The sequence below is a fragment of the Haematobia irritans genome, chromosome 2, assembly GCF_050003625.1.
Source record: "Haematobia irritans isolate KBUSLIRL chromosome 2, ASM5000362v1, whole genome shotgun sequence".
NCBI classification, from domain to species: domain Eukaryota; kingdom Metazoa; phylum Arthropoda; class Insecta; order Diptera; family Muscidae; genus Haematobia; species Haematobia irritans.
This window is the reverse complement of record NC_134398.1, coordinates 3265352-3281410: the sequence shown is the minus strand read 5'-3', so window position 1 is coordinate 3281410 and position 16059 is coordinate 3265352. Positions and strand designations below refer to the sequence as shown.

The 16059-nt window shown below is 29.0% G+C and overlaps 1 protein-coding gene across 3 annotated transcripts in view; it reads right to left on the bottom strand.

Moving 5' to 3' along the window:
- LOC142223245 (scavenger receptor class B member 1) overlaps positions 1-16059 on the bottom strand; it is a 51713-nt gene that overhangs the window by 3167 nt on the left and 32487 nt on the right. For 2 of the 3 annotated variants that reach the window (XM_075293108.1, XM_075293106.1), the window contains exons 2-8: positions 12220-12311; positions 11859-12019; positions 11184-11325; positions 5520-5720; positions 5046-5394; positions 2936-3102; positions 3-128 (exon numbers count right to left, since the gene is read on the bottom strand). In XM_075293108.1, the coding sequence (XP_075149223.1) occupies positions 3-128; positions 2936-3102; positions 5046-5394; positions 5520-5720; positions 11184-11325; positions 11859-12019; positions 12220-12311 (1238 nt within the window). Of the gene's footprint in view, positions 1-2; positions 129-2935; positions 3103-5045; positions 5395-5519; positions 5721-11183; positions 11326-11858; positions 12020-12219; positions 12312-15526; positions 15720-16059 lie in introns of those variants that run through there. The other variant, XM_075293107.1, reaches the window with a different exon arrangement.

Here is a 16059-nt window from a genome sequence, read left to right as displayed (position 1 = left end):
ACAATTTCAAACCATAACATAGGGACGGTGAGATGACTAAATCGTTTCACTCGATTATATACCGACAAATCTTTAAAATGCATATTAATTTGCACCTTAACGGATAGTGAAAGTGGTAAACCTGATTCCTGTAATGAAGAAAATAAAATCGTATGCAAATGTTAGAAAAGAAAAAAATACTCGTATAGCAATATCATGCGTTGTCATGGTCAAATCTACTGCAACTTTTGCTAAATGTTAAATGCTAATTAAAATATCATGCAATGCCGCAATCGATCGTCTATATGAGATGGTGGAAGCAAGACTTGATTTAATATAATTCGCATGTTCCATATGTTTGACGGGTATCTATCTACTCGCTACATAAATACTAACTCATTCAATTACTTAGAATAAAATTTAGTTCCTGTTTTGTATAAAATTCTAATACATGGTTCATAGCAACTATTCTATTCATTTTTTGAGACTGATTAATACTGGTGATCTATCTCATGTGGGCACATCATGTAATTGACTTTCTCACAATTTCGAAACATAATAACAAATACAAATTTTTCTCATAATACAAATTAATTAACAAAGTTGTCTTAGATAATTGTTTCCGTATGTTAGATTGCAGTCGGAACTAAATTTTAATAATGAGGTAAAATTTAAATATCGAAGAAATTAAGAGAAAGATAATGAAGCCGCACTGAAATAATGTGTATGTTATCTAATTTAAATTTTGGACACCACATTAAGACAATATTAGGGAACCATTTCGTATTCTTATACAGAAATTTTAAACAATGGAAAGAGTATAGCTTTCAATTATTTTAAACGGACAAAAGAAAAATATATTTGTTTGAACATTCGTTTCTGAAAAAATATATTTTTGTTTTTCTTTTTTTTTTTTGGAATCGTTTATTTAATACTATTTTTAGTTTCCTTATTGGGAGTTTTTTGCTGACTATTTTCGTCTTAATAGTTTACTTTAAATAAAAAAAACACACATCAATTATTAAAAATGCATGAACATTACTTGCATATTTAATTTGACACCTGAATCATTTACTAGAGCAATTTATAAATACATTTATAAAATTCGGTATCATTTGAATACATTACAAATATGGTGAGTTAGCAATTTTCTTGTTAGCTAAGATTTTGCGCATAGATTAGTTCATGACTAGGAACGGAGACTTAGTGTTCCAATAAATTAATTGTTTAATTAGTATCTTATTTATTATTTAAAATTTCCGTCTATGTCAATATGACAACGTAATTTATTAGAAATTAATTGCGTTCCAAATGGCTGTAAGTTCAACAGAAGGAGGGAAATTTATGTACAACAGAGAATGAATGAATAGTACATGGAAGTTGATTTAATATATTTCCGAATTTTGTTTCGAGTTTTTAAAGAAATATCACAAAGGTGAAGCGCTATTAGAATGGCTTGATATTTTCTTGTTTAAGAATTAAATTATTTCTAGGCATAGATAGCGTCCAAAACTTAAATGGCAATTTGATTAATCTAAATAAAAACAAACAATAAATCGATGATGATTTCTTGCATTCTTCAAATAGAATTTTTTTTAATTTCGCTAGGGGTACACTATTTTCGTCATTTCGTTTGTAACATATCTATATTCTGCATCGTGATGAATTTTTGGCTCGATATAGCGTCGTCCGTCCCTCTGTTGAAATAACATTAACATCCAAAGGAAATAAGCTATCGACTTTCGTATTGCAAATGGGTCATATTGGATCACTTTATAAACCCCATATAAACCAATTTGTATATATCCTCTAACAACCAATCAAAAGTTGCCCTATATCGGTGGTCAGTAAATTTTTGAAATACAATTTAGTTAAATTTTCTCTAGAAATAGTTCATTTCCGATAGGTTAGGTTAGGTTATGTGGCAGCCCGATGTATCAGGCTCACTTAGACTATTCAGTCCATTGTGATACCACAGTGGTGAACTTCTCTCTTATCACTGAGTGCTGCCCGATTCCATGTTAAGCTCAATGACAAGGGACTTCCTTTTTATAGCCGAGTCCGAACGGCGTTCCACATTGCAGTGAAACCACTTAGAGAAGCTTTGTAACCCTCAGAAATGTCACCAGCATTACTGAGGTGGGATAATCCACCGCTGAAAAACTTTTTGGTGTTCGGTCGTAGCAGGAATCGAACCCACGCGGGTATGCTAACCATTGCACCACGGTGGCTTCCATAAATCAGTTTATTCTTTCTTAACCAAAAAATTGATATAATTTTTTTATACCGGTCGTGAAATTGTTAGTACACGGCATATTTATTTGTCAAATACCGATTAGTAAGCATTTTTAATGCAATTAAAACACTAGTAAATGTAACGTGTTTTTCGTCATACTTATGATATAATTGAACATATTAAACAATTCATCAGGTATGTATGTGATATCCGAAAATTATCAGAGTTTTTTTCTTAGGCATCGTCAATTATATTGAGATCCTTTCATTCTGATCACAAAGACAAAATACATGATAGTGAAACATTAATTATATTAATGGCCCATTTATTTTGGTCTTTCATTTATTATTATGGTGAATTTCAAAAAACTACATGCCAGACATATCATTCTCAGAAATCTTGGTCAGTAACTTATCATTAAACAGAAAAAACCCTTTCGCTCAGAATTACAACGGTGTTTCAACGATGTGTGAACAACATTAATAAAATACATAGTATTAAAGAAAAATACAATAATATCTCATTATTATGCTGATACACTTTGGGCCTGTAAACTTGTTCATAAACTGGTTCGATAGACTAGGCAGATTACTATGATCCCAGACATAAAAGCGACTTACTCTATACTAAACCAATGACTAATTCTCTTTCATTAAATTGGAGTATTTCCATGAGTGTTATTGCTGATTTGGAATGATGTATTGTCAAATCCTTACTTACCGGCTGTACTATAAACTCCGATGAATGTTTTTCCTTGCTAGGCTCCAAACCGGTTATGTCGTTTTGTAGTTTGGGATCCCCATCCATGAAATGGGGAAATGATAATGAAATAGGAAAACCGTAGTAACAGTCAGTGACGTCAACTAAACCTGATGGTTGGCAATAACCTGAAATTAAGACATAAATAAAAATCATTATTCATTGATGTAGAGCAGTGAATTAAGGACGTAATATATGAGTGTTGGTCAGCTATTAATGTACATCCAGAAGATTTATATTTTGTTTATAAAACTGTTGACTGGCGAGGTAAATCTTCATGTCGTGAATCATTGACAAATATTTCAATTTAGAATTGCAAATAAGTGTATTAATTTTTCAAAATTAATTTAAGACTTTCGACAGAAATACTATAAATTTACAAAATTTATATAGAGAGAATAAATTTGTTTATGATTTGTCGAATAATAACGGATTAACATATAGATAGTACCACTAGAACTAAAGCCTTATGATTTTTTATTTATCCCTAAACATGAAGTGAACATGAAGTTCTTTGGGTGTATGTTTAATAAAATTCATATTTATCCAAAACAATTATGATTTCAGTATGGTATTCTAATATTCTCATCAAAACTATTCTAAGATTTCTAAGAAATATTAATTCCATGACTGTGTTACGAATAGAACAATTTGAGGAAAATAATAACGATTTGTCGAATAATAACGGATTAACATATAGATAGTACCACTAGAACTAAAGCCTTATGATTTTTTATTTATCCCTAAACATGAAGTGAACATGAAGTTCTTTGGGTGTATGTTTAATAAAATTCATATTTATCCAAAACAATTATGATTTCAGTATGGTATTCTAATATTCTAATCAAAACTATTCTAAGATTTCTAAGAAATATTAATTCCATGACTGTATTACGAATAGAACAATTTGAGGAAAATAATAACGATTTGCTAATTTTGAGAACCAAACAAACATCATCTTACAATTGTTTATAACCAGGCGCCAAATAGAACACTTATAAAGTTCCCTCACATCATATAAAATACATGGAAACCAAAATAGTATTGACTGGTTTCTTATCTATTAAATGCTGACCATTTATTATATCAATATTTTAATTATAGACCTGTCGACGTTCATCATCATTAAATGCTATAAAATGCTTGGTTATTAAGGAAAAAACACCATATAAAAGTGATTTGAAAAAAACACGGAATATTATTACGTCCATAAAACAGACTACGATTTTATTCTATACTAAAGTATCCCTTTAGAATGATGTGGGAAAATCCAACGTGGATATCTGTTTATTATATATTGCAGATAGTTCTTTGTTGTTTCATAACTAGTTTCCACTAAGAGGTGACATTAAACCTATTTGGCTAAATAATTAAATCTCTCGACTATTAGCTTATAAGTTTTCCCCTTTAGCTCTCCTTAAGCTATCAGACCTAAACTTGCTATTTGCAAAAAAAAACCTTAGGTGATTTGTTTTCATTTAACTATAAATCGATTAGTTCACTACAATAAATCTAATTCCATTACGCAAAAGGTTAATTTCTTTTCCAGGAAATGAAATCTTAGACAAACGATGTTTTCATTTGTTGTTAATATTGTTTCTTTCAGGCTAAACAAAGTTCGCTAGAGTGCCAAAAAGGTTTATTTGCTTCTGGAGACACAACTTTATTAGTAAAAGAAAACTTTGTTGGTCTACAATTTCGTTTCAAAGAAAAGGCGCTATACCAAATGTCAACCGTAACAAATTTGGTTATATCTTTTGGCCAATTCAGTATGCTGCTTTATAATAGAGCCAGGAGATTGAGTTGTAAGATACCATCATACACTCAAAGAAATATACTTTCATCCGGAATGAAATTGTAGACAAACGAAAATTCCCTCTGTTATAAATTATTTTCTTCAACATCAAATCACGATCGCATTTATGAGAAGTTTGCAACGATTGTCTCCAATATGTTTTATTTGCTTTTAAAGAAAATATTTTAGGGTTAAAGGGAAATTCCGTTTGTCTTAAACTTCGTTCCTCAGAAAAGAAAACTGTTCTTTTATTCGAAGCTAGTTACGAGTACTCACCTTTACGACAAAAGCATTTATTTTTCTCATTTATACGACCATTGTCCAGCATATTCTCTTCAAAAATATAACGATATCCAGTTAAACTGCCCCTAAGAACGCGTTCATCATCAGCGCGACGCAATCTGACCGGACGACACATACTTTTCCTAAAGAATTTTATGGTATCGTTTGGTTGCAGAAAACTGGGAAATTTTACACCATCCGAAGCTTTATCAATATTGCTGCAATGCTCGCCCTCCCATTGAGGTAGATTTGAAGAACCACGATATGTCGCATATAAGCCCGATATTCTAGGATCTGGAACACCGGTGTGGAATGTTTCATAATCTTTATTGAAATCCATCATCTACAAATAAAAGAAGATTGTTATCGATATGTTTCAAATCATTATAGGTATGGTTGTAGAAAATAATTTAATTGGGCACTGTGAAGTTAATCAATTGTTTTCTTCAGTAAAGTTTTCGCACTTACCCTATCTACCAGGCCAACTTTATCGAAATGTATCCAACCTGGTAAAAATGTGTTGCCTAAAGATGTCAATGTTGTTGCATAACCAAACATAAATTCCTTGGCTGTCATTCGAACTATAGGTCGAGAATCCTGAGTTACAAACAAACTATTGAGGGCCATGCGTACAAAAAATGGTTTATCAGCGGTCAAATGAGATATAGCCTGTAATGGAAATAAAAAGATGTCCAATATTAAGAGAAGCACAATATAGATACATATATCGATCCTAATCTTATATTTCCTTTTTTGTTTTTGCGCGTGATTTTTATGACAATATGGCGTTTTGAGATTTTACTAGTATTCTACAACCAAATTAAATAAAAATTATAATTTCTTATTTTATGTGAAAATATTTGCCACGTGTCAATTCAAAAACAATGGCTATGTCATTTTCATATTTGGAGCTTCTCATAAGAAATGTAAGCATCTGTTTGCCTACAGAGAGATGTTATGGCTTTTCTTTCTATTAATATAATACCATCATATTAATAGAAAGAAGTAGAAGAAATCTTAGGGCAATCCAGATTGTAAGTACAATTTACCATTCGCTAATATAATACATTTCCGTATTTCCGTAATTGGCGAAGGGTTTAATTATTTTTTCTCCTCTCTAATAGACTGCTATTAATATTTCATTAACTTGTCTAAATAAATAATCTAGTGATACTGTAGAATGTTTCAAAGAATAATTAAATTTCCATTATTTCTGTATTAATATAACACGTCACTTGTCTATAACCAATTTAAAAGATGGTTAGTTCCATATATGATTTTCTGTTTGTTCGATGTATGATTTCATCTAGTAATCATCATTTTCAATGATTGATTATTAAATGGAAAAGAAAATAAATTATTTTTATTCATTATTGAAGAGTTTCGAGGGTTGTAATTATATATATACCTTAATAGGTTTTTTAAGGCAAAGGCCAAGAATGTAAAGATATGAAATAATGTAGAAAATTAAATTGACGTAATGGTTTCCATGGAGTTTTCTCTATTTAATTGTTCTAGTAATTTTCATAACAATTGAAATATTTAACTCTGCAAGCTTAATTTTCCATAAATGGGTATATTTATCTTAAAAAAAAAACAGTTTATTTGTAAGCTAGAATTTCCGTTGGTTATTTTTGTTAATGTTTGAGTCAATTTTTTCCATCTCTACTGATAATTGTTCCTAGTTAGAATTCTTATCTTTCTTGTATCATTAACGCATTCAAATTAAAATAGTATATAATATTTCTAAGAAATTAATTAGAATAATAAGTCTGTATCTAAAATAGCCCCACAATGTCTATGTTACCCTGTAATAAAATTCCTATCGTATGGAATTATATGATAAAAATAAACAGAGTCAGTATTTAGAACTAGTTGTAAGACTGATAATATATTACATATTACTTAATTGAAATGTTTATTACAGTTCTTTTATACCAGTTCTTGTTCGTATTATGTTATTAGAATTTTTATATGTCATGTTTAAATTTTATTAGTAATCTTAGGAAATATTAAATATTTTGTGATCTCTAAATTGGTATAGAAAGCAAAGCTTTTGGACATCTGTCTATTTTGGGAATATTTCATAAATAATTTAGAAAAGAAATGGATTGTATACAAAAAGGGTAACGTTCAAAAAGTGAAGTGAAATGACTTAAAAGTTTTATGGGTTTCCTTTATAAACTCCGGGAACACTGTAATACGCATGGAATATTCCATTTTAAAGTATTTTAATGCAACTTTCCATGTTGTTTAATTAAACCAAATAAAAAACGAACAAAACTGGACTGAAGCTAAGTGACTCAGAAACCTTTGTAGTTTACCATTTAGAATATAGTAAATTAGAAATATTGTAGAAAAACATCAAAAACAATAACATATGCTATTGCCTCCACTCATATTTAATATACTCATACTAAATATAATTCTTATATGAAAATGAATATAAGTTTCATCTTTTTTTCTGAATTAAGTCATTTGTTTTTTAATTTTATGGGAGTATCAACAACATCGTATTGCGAATCATTCATGAACAAAACAATTAGGTTGTGATTTGTATACCAGACCTATCCTAACTTTATTCAACCATTCATTTATTTCGTATACAACTTATAAATACACAAGTGCGAGACTATGTTTGTTTACGGAGGCAGGTATATTTCAAAGTTTCCATCTGACTAATCAAGTTTAGTTTGAATAAAAAATTTCCGTTTGGAAAAAAAGTTTTATGCAATGTCAATGCTTCAGAGTTAATGGACACGAACGTCTACAGGTCGTTTTTATCAATAGAGAAAATTTTAATAAATCATGCCTACTGTTTTGCCGTTACTATTGTTTATTTAAATGGTTCGTTTTTTTGCGATCGTACTTATTAAAGAATCATTAGTCAACTTGAAATTTAGAGGAGAGGTATTTAATATTGGCAATAATTAAATAATTATATTTGATAAATACTTTAGCAAAGTATGAATTGTTTTATTGCGAGTACAGTTAAAGTGGAAAAAATGTCAATTAATTTTATAAAAACAAACATAAAATTCGCTATTCATTTTTATAGGATTTTAGCTTAAACTGAACTCTAAAATTAGGCAACTTTCAATAAAATCACTTGTCTTGTGATGCGTCTTGGTTATTAATGCAATCATGTTTCTTTTAAATAATCTGTTAGTTATTCCATTTTCTATTTTAGCTAACTCTATAAAATTCCAATGAGAATTATACCACGCTGTGATAATGATGAAGTGCCATCGAATCTAATACAAATTTAGACACTAAACCGTAAAGCGGAGGAGAAAATCCATAAACAGACAGCTGACATGTCTAGCGTGCTGCCAGTTAGATATGTAAATATAATATTTGTTTATTGCATATTTTCTCCAGGGAATCAAAACAAAAATCGTGCAAAACAAAAGAAGGCTTGTCACAAGCTTAAATTCATATAATAGCATCTACTCAATCAGTTATATAGGGATTTTGTAATCACACAGTGGTTGATAATTTAATGGAAAATATACTAATTTCATTTTTGAAAGTTGAAATGAAATGAAAACTGAAAATATTTGAAAGTCTGTAGATCACCATATATAAAGTGTCCTTTCAAGATTTTGAATAAATATAATGAAATGAATGAAAAAACAAGAATATGTCCGCACTCTAAAGATCCAAAGATTTTGACCTTCCCTTAAGGATTTTGGTATTGATTCCGAGCCAAAGATGCGGCTTCTTTAAAATAAATACATTTTTTGCGACATATCTGGCCTTGAACCTAGGATTAATAAAATTAGGATTCAGATCGAATTTTCATATTCTTTTCGCGGTAAATTAATAAACCTACGAACAAATGCCAGTTTAAAAATCCAAATTATAACGCATACCTCAAAGTACAAAATTCCAAAAAATAAAACCTAAACCAAAGATGCTAAATTAAGTCATAGCCTATATTTGAAGCATTTTTATCTTTAGATTAGATTTAGATTGAATATTTCAGTTAATTTAAGGACGATTTCTTTTGAAATCAAAAGTGTGTTTCTTTAATTTAAGAAAAATCTGTCTTTGTTCAAAGACATGCGACTTCAACGGGAGGACGTCAATTTAGCAAATTTGTGGAAAATTTTTTGAAGTAAAGATTATAAACTTTATTTTAATTAAAATGTCATTATTTTAAAGAAATTTGTCCTTAATATTTTATAAATTGAGCATCCTAAAATTTAGGTTGCGTAATCTTTAATATCACGTAAATATTTTTTCAGTGTAGAATAGGTGCTATGTAGTAACAGGTTGTTGAAATTTTATTTTAACATGTGCCAAATAAATCTCATAAATTCTGTCATATTAAATTGCTTTAGACTACATTTCAAAATACTGTGTATAAAAATATATAATTTGAACCAATTATTTTTTGTTATCAGATCAAACCATTTGTTGACTTTTACAACTAAATTGAAGATTTTTATTGTTTTTTAATACAAATACTGAAAAAAAGCTTTACATATAAGGAAGAGAAATTTAGAAATTAACATAACATCGCTATCAAATATCTATGTAATCCTAAATGGGTTATTTGCATTAAAAAAAAAAAAAAAACAAATATCTAATAAAATAATACTTAAAACCAAAAAGACTAAAATGCAAATAAAGTTTATTGTTAAGATAAATTACGTTGTTCTGTTGTTTATATCTTGTTGACACAACAAGATATATCGTTCAATCCATGTGACGTACAGCGATGAACCCAATAGTTTGAAGTTTAAAAATATATAATTAAAACGCTTACAAATTGTTTTTATCATAACAGATGCAACTTTTTTTTATCAAAATGAATACAACATGTATCTTCATCTTATGAATATTACGACGATCTTTATCTTGTGAATATTACGACGTGAAATATTCTTTCGAAATCAAAAAATTTAAATTTAACGTTTACAAAAATATGAATATAACAATAAATTTTAAAATTTAATATTTTGCACCCTTGCGAGGCAATGTTTTGAAACACGTTTTGCAATTAAACCGTTTTAAAACACTGTTTTTCCCCAGTTTCGTTGTGCACCCTAAAGTATTGACATGGAAAAAATAAATTTACAGACGTTTAATTCGAAACGTTTATTGACCCAAACTAACATTTATATTATGTGTGTTGCAGGTAAGCATGCACACACTGTTCAGAGGTATCTGCGGTGTATACCAACACCTGTGAATCGTGTGAGTTTTAAACTACTGCAACAGAGATTTTTAATATTTCTGAAGTAACTAAATGTTATTGAATATATCATGTGAAAATCACGCGATATATGTTATATTAACTATTAGCTGTGAATGGGTATTTTCCAATTGCTAAGCTTAAAATTTCCGTATTTCGAAGGTGTTTTTATACCCTGCGCCACACTGTGGAACAGGGTATTATAAGTTAGTGCATATGTTTGTAACACCCAGAAGGAGACGAGATAGACACATGGTGTCTTTGGCAATAATGCTCAGGGTGGGTCCCTGAGTCGATAAAACCATGTCCGTCTGTCTGTGGACACATTTTTGTGATCAAAGTCTAGGTCGCAATTTAAGTCCAATCGCCTACAAATTTGGCACATGTTCCTAATTTGGGTCAGAATAGAGCCCTATTGATTTTGGAAGAAATCGGTTGAGATTTAGATATAGCTACCATATATATGTTTTTCTGATTTCGACAAAAATGGTCAAAATACCAACATTTTCCTTGTAAAATCGCCACTGTTTAGTGGAAAAGTTGTAAAAATTACTCTAATTTTCCTAAACTTCTAATACATGTATATCGAGCGATAAATCATAAATAAACTTTTGCGAAGTTTCCTTCAAATTGCTTCAGATTTAAATATTTCCTATATTTTTTTACTAACATTGTGTTCCACCCTAGTGCATTAACCGACTTAAATTTTGAGTCTATAGATTTTGTAGAAGTCTATCAAATTCTGTCCAGATCGGGTGATATTTAAATGTATGTATTTGGGACAAAGCTTTATATATAGCCCCCCAACACATTTGATGGATGTGATATGGTATCGAAAATGTAGATCTACAAAGTGGTGCAGGGTATAATATAGTCGGCCCCGCCCAACTTTAGACTTTCCTTACTTGTTTATTTTATTTTTTACTCACCAACATTGCGATATTCAGCATTACAACTTCATCATCTTCCTTTCCAACAGAAAGATGTTCTTGCCATACCAGAGGATGACTAGGATTTGTTGACATGGTATTGTTATCATTGAATGTAATATTTTCATGTGTCATAATTTCTCTGAAAATTAAAAGAAAAAAAATATATAAAAACATTAAGTATTACACGCACAAAATTGTTTACAATATTTTAGTTTTACAGAATTCTTATTTTAATTGACTACTATAGCGAGAATTTCATAAAATGTTTTTCTTTTTGAAAATTACATTTTAAAGGCAAAATATTTCATTACGGAGAAAAGCAAAAATATTTGACATTCTTTTTCATGGGAAAAAGTGTTTCGAAATCTTTTATTTACTTTTATTCCATTTTAATAATTAGCTTAATATCATTGTTTTTAATTATATAGTATATATTAAATTTTATGTTCTCTTAAATTAAATACTTTTAATATATTTTTGTCCAAAATTTCAGCTACGATTGCCTTCTTTAAAGAAAATTTTCAAAGCAAAAAATCATTTTCATCATTAGGTTTATCTTTGACTGTTTTCTAATTTCTATGTGTCTTAAACAATATTTATTTTTTGATAACTATTCATTAGTAGAAAAGAAAATACTCTAAGAATCAATAACACAGTAATTTCTTCACTTACTTGTACACATAAGGTCCAACTTGTTCAACATTCAATTTTTCTCGCCCTTCCAAAAAGGCTTGTGCGTTAGTTACATTAAATAAATAAACTTTCAAATATAAATCCACTGGAGGTTTAGCCCATAAATTAAAAATTTCACCACCATCCATCATTGTCAGTTTCTGTAATATTTTTTAAAATAAACAAAAAGAATATATTTTATGAGAGAAAAATCAATCAATGTATTTTCTCAATAAAAGTAAGAAGGATATTTTAATATTTTTATATCTGTTAACTAATTAAATTTTCTTGTCACAGGTTGAAAAATGAAACATTTATTTATTTCTTTTGTCAAAAATTGGGAAAGAAATTAAATGCTTACCCATTTGAAAATAAAATCATATGGATGAAATATCTTGATCAAAACAGCAGAACATATTGCTAATATACCAAGACTAAGCAAAAGAAAAGCACCTGAAAATAAAGAAAATAAAAATAAATTATATTTTACTCAAATACTGATATACACTTCGTAGCTTTATGGATCAATAGTTCATAACCTCTAAAAAATATAATAAGAAAACAAAAGACTTAAGGCACAAACTCACACTTGCTAATATCGACAGAAAGTTCATACCTTATTTCGTTTATTTGTTTACATATTTAACATATTACAAATAGCTGTGGAAATTATCTATGTAAAGCAAATATTAAACGATTTTATAATTTAATAACTATTTTAAAGAAATAATTCCGTCTAATTACAAAACTTTAATATAAGCAATTATGTTAATAAAATCGTTTTGGGAATAAGGTTTGTTGTATAATTTCATTTTTAATATAATTTTTTATATGGATTGCACAATACCAGTTATAAATAAAAGGAAAATTTTCTATATTTAACAATAAACAAACAAAAATGTTTTGTTTCACCTTTTAATTTTATTTTAAGCAAATATTGCTTAATATAAATCAAAAATTCGTAATTGCATCCCGTATGGAAAATGCATTTCATTCCAGAATTGACGTCATTGTAATAAAATCAAAAAATAAGGAATACAACCAAAATGTCTTTGAACTTTAATCGTTTTGCCAAACATGTTTTTGAAAATAACGTAAACATAGTTACGTAAATCATTATGGAAAATTATGACACCAATACAAATAATCATCATTTGGACCTATATAAAATATAGGAATTAGATATTGAAAGCAACACCCAAAGAAATTTGTTAATGGATACAAGGGAAACAGCAACAAGTCTGCTGAAAAATGGAAATGGTGAAACTTTGGGTAAAATTTTAGAAACTAAAAATCATACCACTTGTTGCCGTCTAGAACACAAAATACAGATTTTTTTTCTATGAGTGAAGTAATAAACAAATATTGCATATTTGTAGAAATATTTCGCTAAAAGTTAAATGATGAACATAATAGTAAGACCTTATTCAAGAATTTCTTAAATTACTAACATATCCATAAGACAAGGTCAATATTTCTCACATTTCTACCTTCTTAAAATTTTTAGAAGCTATTCCATACTACGGATACCATCATTAACCATAAAACTCGTGATTTATTCACCACCATAAAAGTCCATCATGGCCTAACCAATTAGTGTATAGTAGACACGAATGATCAAGTCCTAGCGTTATTGTTCTCACCGATTGCAAGCGAACCAATCACATATACATTGAAGATCTGCCGCCTTTGGCATGGAAAAGAGAAAGGATTCTACTTTTAAGCTTTGTTTTCAAGTCAAGGTCTTGCAAAACCACAAATGGAATGAAGTTAAACAATGAAAAACAAAACACATACACACAAACAAACACACCTTCTAGAAGATATTCAGGAGGCAGGTCCAAGAATCTTTCGTTACAAGAGGAACACTTTGCCAATATCAACTAGAAAAACTAGTTTGATTATAGTAGACACATATTACCAAAGAAATTGAACTTGGCCTCTATGTAGATCCCTGCCATATGTTAACCTTGTTGTGGATCACAGAATAGTCATTAAGTTTTGAAGCTTTATAAAACATAGAACCAGTTTGTTTAGACAAAAGGGAAGATGCAAAAGAATTTCTGTGTTTTTGTGACAAACATAAAGTTGTGGAAAATTCCCCTTTCATTACATTTGAAGGGAATGGAATTTTTATTTCTTTGCATTTAATTGCATTTTAAAAGATTGAAAGATTGTTTGTGTGATGGATACTAAGAAAAGGTGTGTACTGTTGTTGTCGCTGCTACTGGCTAGAATTGCTGAGAGCTATATGATATAGGATGTAGAACTTTTACAGAATAATAATAATATCATTACAGATGAAATACATGTTTACAAAAACAAATATTTTCAGAAGTAATTTAAATTATCAATTTCACAATTGTTTACAATATCCAAGATTTATAGTTATTAAGAAATAGCACAAGAACCGTTTTCCATTCAAAGAGATCATATTTGGTATTAGAAAATAGAATTTTGAGTCCGGAATTCCAACATCAAAAATTGCTCGTAGCTTTTTGAAAGCAAGGTTCACACATTGATGCATTAATTATATTGCAGTTTTGTTGTAGCACTTGTTTGTTTTCTGTAAGTTGGCTTTCGAACTTCAATATTTATTTTGTAGGCTACTACATGGCCTTCGAGTAGAATTTTTTTAATTCAAAATTTCACAGAGATCGACCTAGTAAAATTAATTTTCATTACAATATTGTAAGAATTTACATTGAATAGAAATTTTTATGGTAATTTTGTTTGTCTCACAGAGCACCCCTAATAGATTTTAAACGTTTATGTAAAAGAAACTCTAGAATATGATTAAATATAAAAACAGGAATTTTGTTATATTAAAAACCCGATTCATTGAACGCTTTTTCATTTGACTCAGTTTAGCATCGATGTATTATTTAAGTGAACTTAGGTATTAGATAATTTAACTATTACATTATTGTTTTTAATTTTCCAATGAAATTACACAATGGCTGGGGGAACGCTTCATTCATAGTTAATCTATTGTTGATATCAATAAATATCTGTAATGTATTGACTCATTTTATCGACTACTTGATGATAATATATACCAGCAATTAAACAGTTCTAGAATAAACAATTATTTTACGTTTTAATGTACAAGGAAGGAAACTTATAAATTTTCCCACCATATATTGCAACCCAGACTCCTAGTAGTTTACAAGTTTGGTGAGTGATTATGGGTTTCTTTGAATATAATGAACTTATTGACACTTTTTTTTTGTTTTAAAATGTTTAGTAGATCGATGATGCCTGTAACTGGTTTTACTAAATATAGTTAAATTGCATTTAACTTATATTTTAAGAGATTTACATTTTTATTTATCAGCAAATAAAAAAACCCATGATATAAAACACCCAAACTAGTTACAAAAAATATTGTTTTGTTTACTTTATTTATTTAATATTATTGACGTTAGCAGTGGGAATTGATACCATACAATGGAATGATAGAAATGCTACTGTAATATGACATTGAAACTTAATAACAATTCCGTAAAACTGGTAATACGCGAACGGCAGGCCTTAGTTATAGAATCATTATTAACTTTAGATTATCATACATTTTAACTAAATGGATAATTTTCCATAACTAACACTGTCACACACAAATGGTATTAACACAATCTCAGAGATTGTGAATGAATCAAGAATCTTACTTTTTTCCGTATATTCAAATTGATTTTGTTGACGGTTCTTGAAATCCTTGGAAAATCTACGGGTACCATTGTAAACCGTTTCAAGGAAATCTTTTAATGAACTACGTCTTAAACGCCTTCGTATGGTCATTGTGCCTTTTTTTATTCAGTTTTTGAAATCTAAGAAACTTATTTTTATTTTCACAAAATCCTCTCATCCACTTATAAAGGCAAGTTTGCATATCAAAAAACTTTTCTTAGTTCGATTTCGAGCTAAAAAATATTTCAATGCGATCTCGTCTAACTTATAGCGATAACTAATTTCTTAAAGTCTTGGTAAGTTTCTATTTTACATCAAAGAATAAATTGCTTCGTAAATAAACAACAATTTATATGCAAGGGATGTAAAAGAAATTAACAATTGTTCATAACAGCTACGATATCATCAGGAAACAAAGAATAAACGAGCATTTGAAATGCACGCCTGGAGCAATAGAAATGTAAAAGCAATTCTGCAGTTGTAAACTAAAAGATCAGTTAAACTATCTTCAATC